Source organism: Mustela putorius, unplaced genomic scaffold, assembly GCF_011764305.1.
Source record: "Mustela putorius furo isolate JIRA1106 unplaced genomic scaffold, ASM1176430v1.1 tig00003987_pilon_pilon_pilon, whole genome shotgun sequence".
In the NCBI taxonomy this organism is placed as follows: domain Eukaryota; kingdom Metazoa; phylum Chordata; class Mammalia; order Carnivora; family Mustelidae; genus Mustela; species Mustela putorius.
The window spans coordinates 8,347,102-8,360,611 of record NW_025422126.1 but is presented as its reverse complement, the minus strand read 5'-3'; the positions used below and the strand labels follow the sequence as shown (position 1 = coordinate 8,360,611).

The 13,510-nt window shown below is 44.0% G+C and overlaps 1 protein-coding gene across 1 annotated transcript in view; it reads left to right on the top strand.

The window, feature by feature from the left end:
* The first annotated feature begins 9,778 nt into the window (after window positions 1-9,778).
* Window positions 9,779-13,510, top strand: part of INTS4 (integrator complex subunit 4) — a 117,881-nt gene continuing 114,149 nt past the window's right edge. Inside the window, exon 1 of the mRNA XM_045071316.1 lies at window positions 9,779-10,030. Coding sequence (XP_044927251.1) covers window positions 9,977-10,030 — 54 coding nt within the window. The 5' untranslated portion in view covers window positions 9,779-9,976. The remainder of the gene's footprint in view (window positions 10,031-13,510) is intronic.

The following is a 13,510-nucleotide window of genomic DNA, read 5'->3' as shown; positions in this document are numbered from 1 at the left end:
CCTGCCTCTCTGCGTACTTCGATCTCTCTGTCAAATAAATTTAAAAAAATATTCGTCTTACTTTAATTAAAAGAAAAATCAAACAACTCCCCCTTACCCCCGAATAATTATTTCCCTGTTGAGGACTTTCTACTCATTGCAGCTGATTCCACTGTGCCTAGTGAGGTGCAGCTGCGGCCTCTTTAAAGCCTCCCCTACCTGTCAGATCCTTCCCTTCAAGTCCAAATGGCAAGGCTGAGATGAGTTGGAATGTTTCAACAATACTTTGACTGGAGATGGCAGATGATAACAGGAAGGTAACAGAGTACCATGAATCTAGATAAAATGATCTGAAAATGTAGTCTACCCAGGCTTGGCGTGTGGTCCAATCCTCTCGCCCAGTTAATATGCCTTAATGAGGAAGATGCCAAGTTCATACCTGTAGTAGATGCCACTCACATCTCCTTTCCCAGGTGCTGTGAGTGTTGACTTCTAAAGCCTCACAGCTGTCTTTTTCTCTAGGACAAGTATGGTCCCTGGACCAGCAGCATCAGCAATACATGGGAACTTCTTAGAAATACAAATTCTCAGATGTATCCAATCAGACACTCTGAGAGTTGACCCAATAGTCTGTTTTAATAAGCACCCCCCCCTCCGTGATTCTGATGTACCCTAACTTTGAGGCCTGCTCTAAAAAAGAATTGCCATCTTGCTTGTGGGGAGGTATGGAAGACTGAGCCCTCACCTCAAGGAGGAATCAACTCTGGTGCAGCTTGTGTTCTGGTGCTCCTTGTGGGATCAGGCTGGAGTCAGTCTTCATCTGACACCATATTCTTACTCAGCATTCTACCTCTGCTGTATACCCTACTTTTCTCACTCTCCATCCCCTGAGAGCACATCCTCAATAAACCACTGGCACAGGAGTCTCTGTTTCAGGTTGTGCTTCTGAACCAAAGACAGTAATAATGCAACTCTAAGGAGGACACAGTAGACATCATCCTTCTCTAAGTCCAGGTCTGGGATAGATGGCCCCTTCCCCGTCCTGCCTAGTAAGGTGACCAGCCATCCTCATTTCCCTGGGACTGAAGATCAAGGTTAATTTCCAAGGTTTGAGACATTATTGCTGTCAGGGAGTTTCAGATTTAAACACAGAATTGCTCAGAACAATCATTTCCAATGAGCGTAATAATTCAATAACCACATCTGCTTGTATATTTTTTGTTTTCAAAACATTTTTCATGTTTTCCTTTTAGTATTTAATATGGCCAACAATTTTAAGTGAAAAAAATCCTGAATGTCTATTTGACCTTTTTATCATGAACCAATTCAACATTATTTATCAAGAACCTGAAAAAAAGTTTATACTCTTTGATTAGGAATCACATTTATGAGATTAGATTACCAGGAGACACTCTGTTCTGTAAGATCTAAATAGGATTGCTTAAAGTCTCAATTTTGCAAATTATGTAAAGGTCTGCGTCCTCCTCAAGATTTCTGTACGGTTCCCAGATAGCTCGTTGTCTTCTGGTCAATCCTGGTTCTTTGCTCCTGCTGGATTCATGGATCATCTAGATGTCCTGAGCTTGTTTACCACTGTTCTACACAATGCTCACCCAGATGGAACACACACATCTTTTTCCGAATTTTTACAAATGCCACTCCCATGAGCTATTTGTGCACACAGTTGACTGTGGCAAGTATAGGCACATAAAGGAGAGAGAGTTTATCAGACAGAAATGCAAATAACTTCAAATTGAGGACTGGTCTCATCGCTTCTTAAAGTCACCTCCATCACTAGGGGCTTTCTAGCAGACTGTATTTGTTTCCTATTTTTTCTTCCCTCCCTGTTCTTGCCATGCTTCTCTGTAGGTGGGAGTAATCCTCCCATTCCAGTGACTTCACGCTTGGCTTCATGACTTAATCTGGCCAATGGGATATGCAGCAAAGTGACTGCACCAGTTCTAAACTCGGGCTTTAGAGGCATGCCAAGTTTCCATCAGCCCTCTTGTGCTTTTGTCATTTGCTAAGAGAAGACCACATTCTGGTTATCTACCTCTTTTATTGCTTTGGCTTTAACCTGCAGGCAAGCCCTTAGGATCTGACCTTCTTCGTGAGCCATTTATCAAATTATTTTATTAAATAAAGGCAATTTCAATATCCCCTCCCCATTTCCAATCCATAATACAGTTAACATAACATACTATTTTCATCCCACTTAAATTATAAAAGCTAAACAATGGGAAATAAGTCAAGCATATTATATTACCTTTATATAATGCAATGTTATACAGTGACAAAAATTATATTTATAGAGGTTTAAAATTATTGGGAAGGAGAATACTCATTTAATGCAATGCAATTTAATTTAATCTGTGCTCCAAAAAAAAAGGATTTAAGGTTGTGGGGCTTAAAGGGCTATGAAAAAAAGAAATATCCAAAAAGATACTTTTCCTAATATATTGGGATTAACTACAGAGAATTAGAGTCAGAGGAGGAAAACCTAAAAATGAGTGGTAAATATAACTGTCATTGTAATCCAAAAGAAAACACAAAGACTGAAACCTGTGAGAGTGCCCCACTGAGGCACACTAGTTCATAGCACTCTGCCAGGTTCTCAGGTCTCCATTGTCTTAGAGGACCTCCTTTTTTTTAAAAATTCTCTATTTTCCCATTCTTTCCTACTCCCCTCTGCCATCCATTTCTGCTGTGATCAGTGTCCTGGGAAGCTGGTCCTCCCCGTTCCTCTGTTTCCTAGGGTTGGAAAGTCCTAGAGTGGAAGATCAGTGACAAGAAGGCTTGAGGAGGGGCGCCTGGGTGGCTCAGTGGGTTAAGCCGCTGCCTCAGGGTCCTAGGATCGAGTCCCGCATCGGGCTCTCCGCTCAGCGGGGAGCCTTCTTCCCTCTCTCTCTCTCTCTCTCTGGCTGCCTCTCCATCTACTTTCTCTCTGTCAAACTAATAAATAAAATCTTAAAAGAAAAAAAAAAAAAGAAGGCTTGAGGAGTTGGTGTGTTCTTGAAATGGTGAAAGTATCTGTTATCTGCGTTTCTTACAAATGCCCACCAGAGGGCATCCATTCTAGAAAAGGCTCTAAAAAAATAAATGGACACAATGATAGAACCTATGGATATCAGCCAGCCTCTTTTTCCAGCTCCCCAGTGTTTGTTCAGTGGAATCATGAAAATGGTGGACATAATAGCTATGCATGGGCTCTACAGTATAGATTTTCTTTCACCAGAGCTGGTCTGGCTCCTGATGGATGTCCAACAGCAGAGACCAACCCGGTATTATATCTGCAGGATGGGGAGAGGGGTGGTGTGGAACTAGACACTTCTTAGTGATAGGTTGATGGCACTGCAAATCAGTTAGCTGTGCTACTCTGTAAGAAACCATTGGGAGTAACGCTGACATTTCTAAGCAAATGGCATTGACAACTTTGAGGATGTTCGCAAATCTGCTTAGAGGTAGGGAGGAGATTTCCTCACTTAGAAAAATTTAAATAAATAATAGTCATAAAGATAATAAAGCTGAGGGGCGCCTGCGTGGCTCAGTGGGTTAAGTCTCTGCCTTCAGCTCAGGTCATGATCTCAGGGTCCTGGGATCGAGCCCCACATCGGGCTCTCTGCTCAGCGGGGAACCTGCTTCCCTCTCTCTCTCTGCCTGGCTCTCTGCCTACTTGTGATCTCTCTCTGTCAAAATAAATAAATAAAATATTAAAAAAAATAATAAAGCTGACATCACCCTTCAATCCTGGAGCTATTTCAGAATGATTAAAAAAACAGCCCCTACTGGGATGCCGAAATGGCTGGTCAGTTAAGCATCTGCCTTCGGCCCAGGTCATGATCTCAGGGTCCTGGCATTGAGCCCTGTGTCGTGTCCAGCTCCCTGCTCAGCAGGGAGTCTGTTTCTCCCTGTCCCCCTGCTCTAGTACTCTCTCTCTGTCTCTCAAATAAATACAATCTTTGTTAAAAAAAAAAAAAAAAAAAGTGTCTCCACTGGGCTGGAAGGCAGACTTGTTTCCTGACCAGTATAATAACGTCTCTCTCCAGAGGGTGAGTTTGCTAGCATTCCCCTTTTGAGATTGATGGTTTCCTAAACTCGGTGTTCTTCATCTGTGTTACAGACCTATTGTGTGCATTGTGTTCACCTGCATCACCTCCATGGTGCTTGGGGGGCAAAGGGAACCAATGGAAACACGAGGTTCATGCTGCCTTGCTATGCTGTGAACAATAAGCTATCTAAATCGATTTGGACTTGTCTTCTTACCAGCTGAATCTAGCAGAAACCAGTATTGCAAATCTACATCTTAGGGACTGTTTGACCACATGACAACTTTCTGATTTCCAAACTTAATGCCTTAAGGCTATAATCATTAATTATTTCTCACAAAACCACAGATTGGGCAATTCTTATGGTCTTGGTTGGGCTCCCTCATGCATCTGTGGTCAGATGGTGGATCAGCTGGGGTGGGCTGGTTTAAGATGACCTCAGCTTGGTCACTTGGTTTGTTTTATCTGGTCACCCAATATCCAGCAGTATAGGTTGGAATGATTCTCACGGCAATGGTAGGGTTCCAAAATCAAACAAAATGTCTGGAGAATGTGTATGTAGATGGACCTGAGGCCTAGATAGAAAACTGTCACGCTGTCCCTTCTGCCATTTTCTATTGGCTAGTCATGAAACCAGCCTAATTCAAAGGATGGAGACACAAATTCCATCTCTTAATGGAAGTAGCTTCAAAGTTGCATTTCAAGAGGCATACATACAGAGAGGGGGAGCATCAGGCCAATTTTGCAATCATTCTACCACACACTGGATCCTTTCCATAAGGGAAGAAGCAGTAATTTATCCCACAGGAATTGATAGATATTCCAGATTCATATTTGCTTTTCCTACTGCTATAGACTGGATTTGTGAGTCTTCACCACCACCCCCGACCCTGCCCCAAATTCACAAGTTGAAATCCTAACCCTCAAAGCCATGTTAATACAAAGGTGGGGCCTTTGGGAGGTAACTAGGTCATGAGGTAGAATCCTAATGAATGGGATTAGTGTCTTATAAGAGACCCTAGAAAGCTCCCTTGCCTCTTGGGTCATGTGAGGACTCAGTGAGCAGCGGTGTACCAACTGGGAAGTGAGCTTCCGCCTGACAGTAAATCTCTCTGCACCTTGATCTTGGACTTCCCAGCCTCCAGAACTGTGAGAAATAAATTTCTGCTGTTTATAAGCCACTTGGTCTGTTATAGGAGTTTAATATCTATCTATCTACCTACCGACCTACCTATCTTCTATGCTTCTATTTCCCTGGAGAGCCCTGACTAATACACCTAACTGCAGTGTTTTCCTCAGCTCTGCTATGTATGGATACCTTGTGTATTTTCATGGTATTTCATACATTGCTTTGGACTAAGGAGATTATATTTTTTTAAAGATTTTATTTATTTGACAGACAGAGATCACAAGTAGGCAGAGAGGCAGGCAGAGAGAGAGAGAGGAGGAAGCAGGCTCTGTGCTGAGCAGAGAGCCCGATGCGGGGCTCGATCCCAGGACCCTGAGATCATGACCCGAGCCGAAGGCAGTGGCTTAACCCACTGAGCCACCCAGGCGCCCCTAAGGGGATTATTTTTATAAAATTATTTATTTATTTAAGAGAGAGAGCGTGCCTATGAACATGCAAATGGCGAAGGGGCAGAGGGAGAGAATCCTGAAGCACACTCCATTCTGAGCATGGAGTCCCACCTGGGGCTCAATCTCATGACCCTGAGATCATGACCTGAACCAAAACCGAGTCAGAAGCTTAACTGAGTGAGCCACCCAGGCACACCCTACGGAGTTTATTTTGTGATGAAAGAATTATAGTGAAGAAACTCTTGCTTGGTCTTGCTAGGTACCCCAACAGCCAGAGGTTGCTGCTATGATAAAAACGGTGTATGGCCTTTTGCAGACTCACGGGACTAGCCAAAAGACAACATATTGTGAGTCTGGGGTGCTGTTTTTTGGTTTTTTTCTTAAAGATTTTATTTATTTATTTGACAGACAGAGATCACAAGTAGGCAGAGAGGCAGGAAGAGAGAGAGGAAGCAGGCTCCCTGCCAAGCAGAGAGCCCGAAGGGGGGCTTGATCCCAGGACCCTGGGATCATGACCTAAGCCGAAGGCAGAGGCTTTAACCCACTGAGCCACCCAGGCGCCCCCTGGGGTGCTGTTTTACAGATCTGTGGTATATACCTTATGGCAATAGCTAAAATATAGCACCATTGTTCCCACAGTTAGACTACATAGGTCTGGGGACTAGGGAGAAGAGGTAAGACTGGTTCTTGTCACTTTTACACCTAATAATTCATTTATGAATTCTTGTGTTCAGAGGGTTTGGAGTATTTAGTCCCCAAGGGAGGGACAGTTCCACTAAGAACACTGTCTTTGTTCCATTACATTATAGCACTAATGAGACTGCCCCCTGGTCATTTGGAGCTCTTTTTGCTGAGCCAACAGGCAGAGAAGGGGTTATTATACCAGTCTGAGTAACCCCAATTTCTAAGGGGAAATTGGGTTGCTGCTATACAATTGGGACAAGGAAGACTCTGTTTGAAGCTCAAGGGATTCACTGGGGTGCTTCATTCTATCTCCAAGTGCAATAATGAAGGTCAAATGAAAATATCACCAATCCAATTAAGACAGCTTTTTATTTGAACATTAAAGAACGCAGAATACTCTTGTTTGTATACCCGTCCAGCCCTAGTTTCTCCCTGTATGCAGTTTACTCTCAATATAAACTGAATTTTCTTTCATTTTTAAAAATTTGAGAGAGACCATGTGTGGGATAGCACAGACAGGGTGAGGGGGGCTGAGGGAGAGGGGCAAGCAGACTCCCCACTTAGCAGGAGCCCAACTTGGGGCAAGATCCCAGGACCCTGGGATCACAACCTAAAGGCAGGTGCTTAACCAACTGAGCGACCCAGGTGCCCCATGAATTTTCTTTCATTTTCTAAGTGTACCAAACTCCCCCCTGCAGCTATATGTAACAATAACTATGTTAGTACTTTTTATAATTGATGCTTAGATGCACATTCAACATCTCTGAAATCAGGATACATCTTAAGACATCTGTTGTCTTTGATTGCCATTTAATGACTCTTTGAAGAGATTACCCTGTAATTAGCATTGAAATGAAAAGTTTTAATGTGCACAGAGAGGCAGGGAAATACAGCAGTATATGACAAAGGATATAAATATGTGTAAGTCAGTTTAAAAGAGCTCCTTCAGTAAATATACATAACAAATCTAAGCAATAAGAAACCACTGGTTTTAATTTTAGGTTTTTTTTTTCTTAATTCTTAATTTCTCAATTCTCCTAATTTCCTTTTTTAAAAGTGAGTTTTCTTTTTTTTTAATTTTTTAAGATTTTTTAATTTATTTGACAGAGAGAGAGATCACAAGTAGGAAGAGAGGCAGACAGAGAGAGGGGGAGAAGCAGGCTCCCCACTGAGCAGAGAGCCCGATTTGGGGCTCTATCCCAGAACCCTGAATCATGACCTGAGCGGAAGGCAGAGGCTTTAACCCACTGAGCCACCCAGGTGCCCCAATTCTCCTAATTTCTTAACTATTTTCTTAATTTTTATATATGTCACATAAAATAATGGTTTGTTTCGCAATTGCAGCTTAGATTTGATAGAATATGGTAATGACAGTAGCTGCTAATATTTACTAAAGGCACAGTTTCTAAGTTCTTTTTATTTCACCTGACACATTTGTACATGTGGTAGTCTCTGTGATCTGGGATGACTTTCTTTCTTTCTGGAAAATTCACTATTTGGGGGGCACTGGAGTGGCTCAGTCTGTGGGGCATGGGACTTGATTTCTTTTTTTTTTTTTTAAGATTTTATTTATTTATTTGACAGACAGAGATCACAAGTAGGCAGAGAGGCAGGCGGAGAGAGAGGAGAAAGGAGGAAGCAGGCTCCTCACTGAGCAGAGAGCCCGATGCGGGGCTTGATCCCAGGACCCTGTGATCACGACCTGAGCTGAAGACAGAGGCCTTAATCCACTGAGCCACCCAGGGGCCCCAGGGGACTTGATTTCTGTTCAGGTCATGATCTCAGAGTCTTGAGATCAAGCCAGGTGTCTGGCTTCCCACTGGGCATGGAGAGTGCTTGGGATTCTCTCCCTCTTCCTCTGGCCCTCCTCCAGTAACCCCCCCCCCCAACTCTAGCTCTCTCTCTCTCTCTCAAAATATATTTTTTTAAAAATCACTATTTTTTTTTAAAAAGACTTTATTTATTTGACAGATCACAAGTAGGCAGAGAGGCAGGCAAAGAGAGAGGAGGAAGCAGGCTCCCCAGTGAGAAGGGAGCCGAATGCGGGGCTCGATCCCAAGACGGTGAGATCATGACCTGAGTTGAAGGCAGAGGCTTTAACCCACTTGAGCCACCCAGGCGCCCCAAAAATCACTATTTTTAAAGCTAGAGCAAAAATTGTTTCTTCAGTACTTCTATGAGGCACTGCAAGGATGGAAAACTTTTCTTCCCTTCTAGTCTCTCTGGCTGGTCTAATAATTAGAAGACAGAACAAGAGGGGGAAAAAAAAACCCAAAACCATTTCATTAGGTACAGGAACCCCGAAGTCATGAGGCCCAAAGACAGGCACTTGAGGCTTCTACGCCACCCTGAGCTCGGGAAAAGAGGAAGAGGTGTGCCTCTTCCGAAAGTGGAGAAAGACAATTCACAGAAAGATAGAGCAAATGTTTGGTGAACAAACGTTTGCCGGACTCTAGATTAGGTGTTGATAAAACATTACCTTTGGTATTAGCGTTCTCAGGCAACAGGCCCTCTAAATTCTTTCAGGAAGTTACGCGGAAGGTGAACAGCTCTTCTGAGCCTGTTGCGCCCCGACTGTCTTCAGCTATAAATACTCCCCACACCAAAATGGCACATTTTGGGGTCATTATTCTGCACCCCACCCCCCAATCCTGAGGAAGTCAGTAGTTCTGTGACTCGCATTCCTGTTATCCAAGGACACTTGAGCTCTGATTATGTTTGGGCGTCTCTCTTCCCAGTGACACTGTAGGGCTTTAGGGTGAAGACCGTTTTTCTGGGTGTTGAGGTGTTCTGCACCTGCCACGGTATCCCGCGTCTGCGCTTCTGAAAGACCTTAACAATGAACAGCTAAAGCTTCATGAAGTAAAAACTCGACCGCGGGTTTCACCAATACGACTAATCCACTTCCATCTGCCAAATGTTTCTGTATCATTCCCTTCCACTGTCACGACACCTCAGTCAGGTCAGCTGGCGGAGGCACTCTGTTCATTAAGTGCCAATCAAAGTCTGAAGCTTGGGTGCCTGACCCTTGACCTCAGGGCTCTTTCCTCTCACCCGGAGCTATGGGGATGCGGGTGAGGGAGGGCTGATTCCTTAACAATAAATGGATTTCAAACAACTGGAGTGAGACAGCAGGAAAAAGAATCCCATGGCAGGAGAGGGGTGTCACACAGCTAAACCTTAAAGAGAGCTCAAAAACGCTACAAGCAGCAAACGGGTACAGCCAAAGACGACGAAAATGCCCGCGGGCCCGCTCCCGCTCGTCTCTCCTCCGAAACGCCTCCCGCTGCTCCGGGTTTTGCCTCTAGCTCTGGCTCGTCCCACCTCTGACCTTTGCCCTCCCTTCGCTCACTCCGATGCTAGGCTCCCGACCACTCTGAGTCCACCAGCGAACCTCCGAAGGCTGCCATTGGCTCATCTGCTTCTTCAGTCCAGTCACCTCCTGCTAGAGGCCCCGCCCCCTCGCTCTGCGCCCTCATTTTCGTTCCGCCGACGCACAAGGCGTAGGAGGACAAATTCTGCTGCACCGCGGCAAGGGCAGTGGAGCAGCAGGAAGCGGCCTCTCTTTCTCGGAACTCCACTGCCTTGTGGGATAGTGGCGAGTTCCTCAGGCCCGGGCAAGTTTTCCGGATTCCTCCCCCGCCGCCTCCCTCGTCGAGTACGGAAGCTGAGAGGGTACGCGGGCAGTCATGGCGGCGCACCTAAAGAAGCGGGTGTACGAGGAATTCACTAAAGTGGTTCAGGTAATTGATGGAAGGAAGGGTCCTAGGACTAGTTCGGGGAGGGGAAGGTTATCCACGCTCCAGACACTTTGCCAAAACAGGCGCCGCAAACCTGGGTTGAGTGCCGACTACTTTGATAGGCTCTCCGAAACTACACTTAAGTGGGCGTGTTCGTTTGCAGCTGCTGTTGTCATTTTTAATATGTGCAGTCTGACACTTAATAAAGTTATTAGAATAGAAAGCTCTTTACAATGTATGAAGATGTCTTATCCGTTATCTCAGTTTATTCTGGTTACGTTAGCACTAAGTTCTACAGATGTGGCTCAAAAGCTTCTGGAGGGATGGGAGGATTCAGAGTCAAATTCTGGTGGAGCTCCTCCCACCCCCCCCCCCCCAAAAAGCGCCCGGGGACACATTGGTTGTATGCAGAACTCTAAGGGGTTGGAGGTAGAGTCTGTAGAAATTCTCAAGACCCAGCTAAAGCAGGTGAGGGTTCCAGGCTGTATAGGGGCAGAAGTTTCCATTTGTGGAACAGCTTACGTAGAAAGGAGAGCAGTTATTTCCCTCCTTTGGAGTTAAGGACAGGTGGTCCGAGTCCCTGTTAGAGCAGTGACTCTCCATGTGTCTCCTCATAGATGTTTCTTTATAAAATAGAGGTTGATCCCAATTTATCTCCTGTGTCGCTTCTTAGACTTTTTATGCAAATCACCTGGCGATCTTGGTATAATGTAGATTATACTCAGTGGGGTGGGAGAGGTGGAGGCAATAATTTGCATTTCTGACAAGCCCCCAATTGATTCTAGTAGGTCAAAAGCATCCTTAGATCCCTAGAGTACCCCTAGGTCCTCAGACTTCTAGTGTAGCAGGATTTAGACCATCCAGCAGGAAACTTCTTAAGTATTTCATTCATCCCTTCAGCAAGAGTTTGTTGAGTGGTTACTATGTATTAGGTATAGTGAAAGGTGTTGAGCTACAAAGTCCAATACACTTTAGGGTCCTTGTCCTTTAGGAGCTCACAGCCTAGTGGGAGAGACAGAAAAGCATACCGGTGATTATAATACAGAGAGATTATTGTATTGACAAGTTTTCACTTATCTTATTACTTATCGTTTCTGTTTTGTGGACACATTTTTATAGCATATTCCACGGACTGTAGGGAAGATTGCTTTTTTTTTTCCCCCTTAAATATAACTTTGAGATTTAAACTTGGCACTTTTTTGTTGCTTCATTTTATGTGAAATTCGTTTTCTTGACCTTTTGGAATGAGTCAACATTCAGGAAGGTTTTTCTTTTTAAAATTTTTAAATTTTTAAATGATCTCTATACCCAACATGGGGTTCAGGCTCACAACCCAGAAATCAAGAGTTGCCTGTTGCACCAACTGAGCTAACCAGAGCCCCCTCAGGAAAGTTTTTCACATTTCACAGAGCTGCTCCTTCCGTGATTTGCTTTCTGGAAATTTCTGGGCCTGTTTCCCCAGCTCACTTTTATTTTTCTTTTTCATAATTGTGGTAAAATACATATATTACCATTTTAAACTTTTTTTTTTTTTTGCTCAAGAGTGAGGGAGGGCAGAGGGAGGGGGAAGAGAGACTCTTTGTGCATAGAGCCCAATGCAGGGCTTGATCTCACCACCCTGAAATCATGACCTGGGCCGAAATTAAAAGAGTTGGATGCTTAACTGGCTGACCCACCCATGTGCCCCCATTTTAAACATTTTTAACTGTGTAGTTCGATGGCATTCTGTACATTCACAATTTTTATTTCCTTTTTTCCCATAGTTCTTCTGTTCCCACTACCTAGGAATACTCACCCTTGGTCCAGCATGCCATGTGTTTACACCTCTCCAGACTCTTGGACCTGTTTTCTCTTTCACATGGAGTGCATGTCATTTTTCTCTTTATTTTTGCTTTCCCATTTTTGTTTCAGGACCCATCTAAAACTTCAGCAATAGTTTCATCCCTTCCTCCTCTGCTTCCATGGCTAGTACTCTGTTTGTACTCATCTATTTGTACTTACCACTCAGTGTTATCAGTTGTTAACCTTAAAAATAGTTCTTTTACCAGCCAAAATGTAATTATTTGGGAATAACAGAATGTGCAATTGAGGACATGCAAGCCATGGCAAAACCACAGGCAAGTCCAATAAACAAAAAAGAGGACCCTTATTTTATGGAGAAGAAGGTGGGAGTTTTGAAGGGAAAGTCTAGGATGATGAGAGTTTCTCACTGGCTGAGTTGCAGGAGTGGCTAATTTCTTTTTTTTTTTTTAATACTTTTTTTAAAAAAGATTTTATTTATTTGACAGACAGATCACAAGTAGGCAGAGAGGCAGGCAGAGAGAGATGGAGAAGCAGGCTCCCTGCTGAGCAGAGAGCCTGATGTGGGACTCAATCCCAAGACCCTGGGATCATGACCTGAGCTGAAGGCAGAGGCTTTAACCCACTGAGCCACCCAGGAGCCCCAAGAGTGGCTAATTTGTTGTAGGAGATGCAATGTACATCTTTCTGTGTTGGGGCCTGTAATTGATGATTCTTTCTTGTTGATTTTTCTGTTAGGGTCTATAATCCACAGTTTTCCCCCTAATTGTAAAGTGACACTGTTCCCCCCTTCCAGCCTCCCCTTGTATCCTCCCTACTTAGTTTTGTGAGTTTTTTCTTAAATAATTTCACACAGTATACATATCTCTCTACCAGTCTGGACTCCTTAACGACAGAAATAATGCCTGGTTCATCTCTGTGTCTTTTGTTATGTGTAGGAGACTCTTGAGTTGTATGAATGGAGGTCTGGGTTCTTGGATTTCCCACAAAGATTTATGTGAGGATCCAGGCTCAAATAAAGACAGTCAGAAAGAGTGTAGCAAGCACAAACAGTTTATTAAGGATAGTACACTCTCAAGAATGGAGAGTGTGCAGGCTCAGAGTGGCTACCGCATTGGAACTAGGGGTGTCTTTTTGTGTTTGCATAGATTATGGGTCATAGCTATGGTGGTCTCTTACTGAGGTTGTTTCCAGTCATCTAAGGGACTCTTTCTACCAGTTGTGAGAATGAGTTTTTGGCTCTACCAGGTTCTTGCCAGAACTGTCCTGGCCATCTTTCCCCATAGGAGTCGGCGGGGTTGGGGGTGGGGTGTAGGGGGTGGATTTGAAACCACAATGTAAGTATATTATAATGAAACCCTGGGGCAGAGGTTGAAAAGGAGGGCTGCATGTTCTACACCTGTGGCTCTTGGTCTGTCAGCTCCAGGGTTTTGGAAGCCTTGCCAAGATGTTAAGAGCCACAGAGTCAGGATGTTGTGTCCTCAGGCTTCTCATGTGTCACCTGTTTATCACTACCCTTGCCCCCAGCTCATATCTAACTACTCTGTCACCCATGGATGATGATCATAGGTCCTGGCTCACTAAAATGTTATTGATGGCTGACTGATAGCAGATAGTGGTTTGTCTTCCCCCTTACATATTCTATATGGAAAGAAATCTTTCTCAGGTTTTGACCTGATTGGA